Genomic DNA, 7,671 nt, shown 5'->3' with positions numbered 1-7,671 from the left:
TTGTTAAATTTTGATGAAGGGTTGATGGTGAAAATGGCATTGTTAAATAAAAGAAGTTGGAATTAACTTAAAAGTACTTTAAATTATTGAAAATAAACAGGGCAATTTTTAAAATGAATTTAAAAATTTTTTTTCAATTATTTCACTTTCACAGTTAGATCATATTTTGTCCTTATTTATCCTAAAAAAATTTAAAAAAAAAATCTGGACACTGGGTTGTTCCACAGGGTCTCTATTGGCAGAATAATCCATCTTTAGAACTTAACTCCTTCAGTGAGGAAGTTAGCGGTGTCTTGAGCAGCAGAGAAAACATGGTTCACGCGTGTTCTTCCACAGCAGGCCGGGGAAAAAACCACCCTGTAACCAAGGGCAGGAAGTCAGCTATGAGCTACACAAGAAAGGTTTTGGTTTACAGTCTAGTTAAGGGGCGCCCCACAAACCCATTCCTCCCAACGAGGGCATGAGAGATCCATAAAACTGCCCCTGTTGTTTTCGGCTCACCCCTTTACGTTTGGCCTCAGACGGTCAGAGGTTATTTTTGTGTGGCCGGGGCGTGAAGCGGGGGCATTTAGACTTTGTGGTGATGTAGTTTGGTACTATCCTGTTGCTCTGGCCCTTCATTCCTGCATGGTTCCTATTGGTGTTCCAGCCAGCATGAGAACAAGGACACAAACTGTGAATCATCTTTGTATTTTTTAAAAATAAACTCCTCAGCAGCATTTACAGCTTCGATTTTTTTTGCCAACAGTTCATTTACTTTCAGCACTTAATTGTTTTGTTTTTTTAATTATTATTTTTTTATTCTGTTGGAACTTTTTTGTTTTCATTTAATAATTATGATGTACAGATATTTATTCTAGCAATAGTCTTCCTATTAAGATATACTGTGCTGATGCATCCTCTGAATAACTGAAAATAACATATATAGATGATAATAATAATCAAATCTGCAAAATGATTTTCCTAATAAAAATGTGAACCGAGAAGTGTTTCTCTTTTTTTTAAAATCAGGATTCAATATATTCAATATAAATGAACAAATTATTATAATTTGAATGGACATGAATGTGTAGAGAGGAAGAAGTAGAGCCAGAAGCTCTGAAATAAGACACTCCATGGGCCAGGAGGCAGGAAAGTGACCAGGCCCCATTGCATCCTGGGAGTACGGTGCTCTATTTTAGTGGTGGGGTGATAATAAGTTCCGATCTGGACGTTTCCCACGGAGGAAACCAGAAGTAATCTCATTCCATCAGGAGAGAAGCGGCAGAGCTGCTGGCTCTCAGCCTCCTCTCTCTCTCTCTCCCTTCTCTCTTAACCCTCACATCTTTGGGGATGCTATGCCTGGTGCGGTTGCCATGGAGACCCAGTGACGTTGACGACGGCTGTCGCATCATGTGACCCTGGTGGGGACAGAGGAGATGTGTTGAGACAGGCAGAGGTCTCCGGCGTGGGATGACGAGGCAAAGAGGCGAAAAGTCTCCGCCCCCGAGGCTGCCGTGGCAACCCCTCCTCCGGGATGATGGTCGTGTAAAAACACCCATCAGCTCCAAAGTGGAGGTGGGGGGTGGGGTGTGTGTGGATGGAGGGCTGAGGGGGGGGGGGGGGTCACCTCTGTCAGTCTTAAGATCATCTTCGTCGTGACTCATGGGCTTCCACGGGGGATTCTTCAAATGGAAGCGCTCTGCTGTGATCAGCTGTAACCACACTGCCTCCTTAACGAGACTCTAGCTGGGTGGGGGTGGGTGGGAGTGTGTGTGTGTGTGTGTGTGTGTGGGGGGGGGTCAGACTGATGAGGAAGGAGAGGAAGGGGAAATGTATAAGCATCAGCATAATTTCACGCATGGGTGGAAATGAGGCCGATGCGGTTCGGTTCGGTTCCCCCCCCCCCCACAAAAAAAAAGATCCAGACCCCCAGGTTCCATTCACCACAGAGAAACCACGCTCAGCCAATCAGCACGCAGCACCTCTGAGAGGAGGCGTGGCCTATGGAAGCGGAGGACGGGTGTCAGGAAGGACCTTCTGCTCCCCGGAGAGGACTGAAGCTGACGCTGGTAAACGGCGCCACCTGGTGGCAGCGGAGGGAACTGCAGGAGGCCAGGAAGGTGTGACGTCATAGCAGTCGCTCCCTGTTTTTTTTAAACCTGTTTACTAAAAACAACAAAAACGGTTTGCTGCTGCTAGCTGCTCACAGCTGGTACAGCTGCCCGTCTGGAGGCTTTGGACCCCCCTTGCATCTGATTGGTCTTTTAAATTCAGGCGTTATGGTCACTAAATGGAGTTTATTTATCTGCTGCTGGGACACTTTTAGAACTGATCACAAATGATTTTAAAAAAATAAATTATTTTCCTCCTCTAGCTTTAGAGAGAATAAACTTCATCTGCTGGTTCAGGTTGTGTTTGAATTGAGAATAAAAATTCATGCAAAGCTTGAATCATAAAACAAGCGATCAACAATACACAGTCAAAAATATAAAGGAATCATGAACAGAAATCTTCTATTAAAGCAGGTACAAAATTAATTTGTTTCTTATTACAAAGGATTATTAGATCTATGAGGACGTTTTCAAACATAAACAGGATCATCTACATTCAAATCACTTTATATCACAATATTCAATAACATATAATTCCCTAGAATCTCAACCAACAGCGGAATCATTGTTTTTATTTATCATAGAATAAATATGAGAGTTTAAACTCTATAGTGGGAAAATGAACACATTCTATGAAATGAGAAAAATACAGTGAGAAATAAAATTTGAAGGATTGCAGTCAAACATTATATTTGTGTGTATTTTTGTGTATTTATTTATTTATATTTATTTATTTATCTCTTATTTTGCTAAGCCTGGGTTAAAGGTGCTGTCAGGCACGGATGGAGGGAGGGAGGAGAGGGAGAGAGAGGGAGGAGGTGGGGAGGGGGAAGCGACGGGAAGAGAAGGGAGGGGGGCAGAGGAGTGGACAGACACAGGGAACGGAGGGGGAGGCGTTTGGCTCGGTAAAGACGGGGAGTGAACGAGCAGAGAGGGTGAGAAAGCAGCGGATCTGTCCCTTTAAATCACCAATCCAGCGCATTCGGAGGTGAGTTCGGAGATATTTGGGTATTTTTCTCCCGGTGTTTAATATTTCCAACGCGTCCTTTCGCCTCTGCGACGCCGGCTTCTCCGCCACCGAGGCCGGCTGCGGCGGAGAAGAGGGGCTCCATCGGTGTCACGAATCCGGTTTCTCCCCCAGCCCCCGTTTTTTTTTTTTTTTTTTTTTTTGCCGGCATTGAGGGTGGGGAGGACTGGCGACAGGGTCAGCGGATTTCATCCAGCTTCGATTTGACTGGAGGACTCCCGAGCCACCGTATCCAAAAAAAAAAAAAAAACCACACAAAAAAAAAGGAAAGAAAAGGAGAAAGCTCTGGATTTCTTGTGCTGAAGTAGGCATATGACGATCAATTTGCATAATAGCGGAACATTTAAGGCATGCGCTCCAGGCTTGTGCCCGTATAGCCGCTGGATTGGTTCATTATTGGCTGCTGGAGGCTGCTCCCTCAAAAAATGTCACCACCCTGCTCCCACGGCTAACAGTCAGGGCCTATTTACAGACCCGGAGCGGACGCGTCTGCTCCTCATTCGGGAGAATCTGGCTTTTTGCGCACAAGGTCTGCCTGAGCGGATGCCGTGTCCCGTCCGGGTACGCGTGTGAGTGTGGAGCGTGGATCGCCCGTGAGAGTGTGTGTGTGTGTGTGTGTGTGGGGGGGGGGACATGCTGTTCTATCCATCAAAAAATGCCCGCATTGTGTTCTCACTCGGTGGAAGGAGCGGAGTGGGGCCTGTAGCGGAGGACATGGCTCCGAGCCGCAGGCCGAGCGGCGCTCAGGAGCGCCAGGATCAATAAGGATTGATGCTTCTTTTTGTTTTTTTTGCGCGTCTTGAGAGCGGCTGGTGTGTGTTTGTGTGTGTGTGTGTGTGTGTGTGTGTGTGTGTGTGGAGGGGGGGTAGTGGTGGTGGTGCACGGGGCCTGGCCGGGTCCGATGGGGTTTTGTGGTCCAGGCCCGGAAAATAACCCCGTTTACTGAACATATGTTGCTTCTGTGCGGTGAAAAAACGTTGGAGTTGGGGGTGTCGGAGAGATGTTTGACTGTGGGGAGGTGGGGGTTCAGGTTCAGGCTGGTTTTCAGGGCGCACCGAATGCTCCATAGAGGAAAGTTTGAAAATCAACAGGCTAAAGAAATCAAACCTGTATAGGTTTGTTTTCTCCACCAGGTCGTCCTCCGGGGGGGGGTGTGTGCAAACAAACTAAACGAGTGGTTTCAGGACAGATTTATTCTCTCTGGTTGTTGTTTAAAAGTTTTATTGTGGCGGAAGGGACGGATCCTCGATGCTGGTCTAAGCGCGTCAGCTGCGCATGTTTACGCATCTGTTGTGTGTGATGCTGATTGTGGGGTGGATTAGGGACGCTCCACAGGTAAACACGTGCCTGTGCGCGCGTGTGTGAGTTAATATAGTCATGAATTAGGATTAACTCCCTTTTTATTTAATCCTGGACTAATGGTGAAAATATTTGATCAATGTTTGTAATTCTTTCCCTATAAAATACCAAAAACAAACGGACAAAAACACTCTGAAATAAGGGGAGGATATAGACTGGGATTAGGGATTTGGGTTTAAGGTTAAGATTAGGATTAGGATTCACATTATAAAATGTGTGCACACACACACACACACACACACACACACACACACACACACACACACACACACACACACACAATAGCCCTAATTACAGACATGAGTCTGCTCCACAGTAGAGGTAATTAGAGCAGGATCTCCTCCTGAGGAAGAGGAGGGGGGCAGACAGAGGTCCCTGCTGAGAGGCTCAGTCGTTAACACGCTCCTGGTGAGGTGTGTGAGGCGTGTCGTGGGGGGGGGGGGGTTTGATGTCTTGATGAATGTATGAAGACTTTTCTATAACATTAATGACGGAAGAATGAGTTATAAATTATTTCTAATCCAAATCAGCACTTTATTCCATCTGAAAACTTCCGAGAATGACTTTGAGAGAGACTTGACTGTCGTTCAAACACGAGTCACGTGACCACGTGGGTACGTGGCACTAAGTATAGAATCTGGAAATCATGCAAACTGATATATTTTAATATAAAGTGTTTTTTTCGTGTCTGATCTTCCTGTTTCAGACCCCAGCCCACCTGAACGCAGCTGCCCCTCCATCTCTCTCGTTGTGACGTGGAAACTGTTCAGTCATCTGGTCACGTCTGTGCTCCATCAGTCAGGTAGCACCAGTCCCTCTGCACACCTGTGATAATCCACTGGGGGGGGGGGGGGGGTGAATGTTTAGACTCACACAAGACACCGGGTTTCAGGTTTTTTAAATTCAGTCCAGCTCCATCCTGAAAATGTGCCCATGAAATGTTTTATGATCAGAGAACCGCCTCAGTTCAGGCGTTACACTACCACGTCATCACCACACGGTGGTGCTATAACACAAACTGCAATGTTACTACTATTACTACTACTGCGTGCAAAGTACTGCAGATTAGCCATGGATGGAAAAGTTTCATCAAGTTTAATTTTGCTATATCAAAAAAAAATGTGATTGTTTTTATTTTCTTCCGTATTGTGAAGCAAAGCTTTTTGCTCATATCATAAAAATCAGTAAAAGGCAAATAAAAATTTAACCAAGTATGCATGCATGGATGGATAATGATGCTCCACCAGTATCTGGAACGTATCGGAATCCTGATCCGTGGGTTTAAACTATATGTGGACTGAGGACAGTATATTTAAAAGATTACAAATGATGTAGATCCGCTATGATGGAAAATCATAACTTCTGAAATACTGGTGATCAGCGCAATTCAAGGAGTCTGGTGGTGTTTCATTTGGTACAAGCCTGAGTTTAATGTCATCAAGGTCACTGTTTTGCATTTTGATATGGTCTGGAAAGTATTTTTAATTGTTTTTATTTCTATTTTAAAATAATTTAACTAATTTCCCTCCAGTTTTCTCCGGTGCTGGTGCAGTCTGATGGATCAGCATGTCTACCACTAATAATATCGCCCAGGCCAGGAAACTGGTGGAACAGCTGAGGATCGAAGCCGGGATTGAACGTATTAAGGTAGGGCGATAATTTACGATAGTTTGTCTAAAAGTGATTATTCCGTTCTCATCTCTTCTTCTACATCCTTATTTTTTCCTTCATACACATCTATATCTAACCCCCCCACCCCCCCACCCACCCACATTGGCATCCCTCACCCGCCTCCGGACCAGGTATCTAAAGCAGCAGCGGACCTGATGAGCTACTGCGAGCAGCACGCTCGTAGCGACCCCCTGCTTGTCGGGGTCCCCACCTCTGAAAACCCCTTCAAGGACAAGAAACCTTGCATCATCCTATAGCTCCGCCCCTTTCCTCCTGCCCCCACACACACACACACACAAACACAAGCAACACACATACAGACGCACACCCACAGATAAACACTCCGTCTCTCAACTTTACCCCCCCCCCCCTCCCAGACGCACACATCCAAACACAGACGCACACTTGCAGAAACACACTCCTAAAATTGCCACTGGAAAAGTGCCATACCCCTCAGCTGCCGCTAGGGGGCAGGTATTTCGTGCTCACAGTGGCTGAGATCAGTATCACTGAGTATGATCCAAGGTGCTTTGGTAATATTCATGTATGCTGGTAAATTAACGTGTTATCTTAGTTTAAAGACAAAGGTATTTGGATATTATTAATCCGTAGGCGACCATGATTTATTTTTTATTCATAAAATAATAAAAAGTTGGGTGAAGGACGGACAGCAGTGCCATAGGCGAGGAGTGGGAGGATGCATGTGTGGGCAAAGAAATAAGAACGATAGGCGCTCCTGCCAACCGGTGCCAAACACGACATGGTGTCATTACATGCTCTTTATTTTTATTTTTTTTATTTTCTTTTGGCTGTTATAAAGGTATGGAAGCTTCGCCCTCAGACCTGCCCGTTCTAAATCACGGCAGGTCGTTTTGGAGCGAGTGGCCGCAGCCTTTTTTCCTTTTTTTTTTAAATTTTAAATTTTAATTTTTTGTTATCGGGCTAGCATGTTCCCACCTCAAACCTGGTTGAACAGTCCTTCTCTTGCCTGTGGCCTCACTATGGCTGTCTGCAGCCTTTGGCCAAACCTCCACCTGTGCCAACATTGTACAGAAAAGTCGTCTTCAGATGCAGACCTGCGGTCACGGCGTCCGAGATCGACGTCCAGGCAGACGTCAGATCTGCATCTTTTGAGGAGGACGTAGTGAACTTCTCTATACAGAACTCGAGCTATTAACTCCTGGACGTTTACTGCATTTTTCTTAAAATACTTGTTTGTGAAATCAAATGTATGTTTTGATATTTTGTTGAAGCGTTACTTAACAGATTAAGACAATAATGTACATTTTATTTTTCTTTTTTTTTTTTTGGACGTAGGTGTCACCCCTGGCTGATCAGGTTTATTTTCCTCTCTGCTGTTAACTGCTAATGAAACGGGAGATCCAGTTGTTACCTGGGGGGGTTGGGTGGGGTGGGGGTTATACATAACCAGATTTCTACTGTACATCTAGCGTCTCTGTGCTTTAACCCGAGGGAGGGCTAAATCGCAGACCGACCGAGGAGAAAACCGACACTCTCAAA

The 7,671-nt window shown here is 45.3% G+C and overlaps 1 protein-coding gene across 1 annotated transcript; it reads left to right on the top strand.

The window, feature by feature from the left end:
• Positions 1 to 2,943: 2,943 nt before the first annotated feature.
• Positions 2,944 to 7,458, top strand: gng7 (guanine nucleotide binding protein (G protein), gamma 7). Its single transcript, XM_068338394.1, has 4 exons — positions 2,944 to 3,081; positions 5,186 to 5,281; positions 6,011 to 6,126; positions 6,282 to 7,458. Exons 3-4 carry the CDS (start codon positions 6,046 to 6,048, stop codon positions 6,405 to 6,407), a joined length of 207 nt encoding a protein of 68 aa, XP_068194495.1. The 5' UTR covers positions 2,944 to 3,081; positions 5,186 to 5,281; positions 6,011 to 6,045; the 3' UTR covers positions 6,408 to 7,458.
• The last annotated feature ends 213 nt before the right edge of the window (positions 7,459 to 7,671 follow it).

Source organism: Antennarius striatus, chromosome 17 (genome assembly GCF_040054535.1).
Source record: "Antennarius striatus isolate MH-2024 chromosome 17, ASM4005453v1, whole genome shotgun sequence".
Classification (NCBI taxonomy): Eukaryota; Metazoa; Chordata; class Actinopteri; order Lophiiformes; family Antennariidae; genus Antennarius; species Antennarius striatus.
This window is presented reverse-complemented; position numbering and strand designations above follow the sequence as displayed.

Coding starts and splice junctions, on each gene's coding strand:
- gng7 (XM_068338394.1), top strand. CDS start 6,046: ATGTCTACCACTAATAATATCGCCCAGGCCAGGAAACTGGTGGAACAG. Junction 6,127..6,281: donor CCGGGATTGAACGTATTAAG/GTAGGGCGATAA, acceptor CCTCCGGACCAG/GTATCTAAAGCAGCAGCGGA.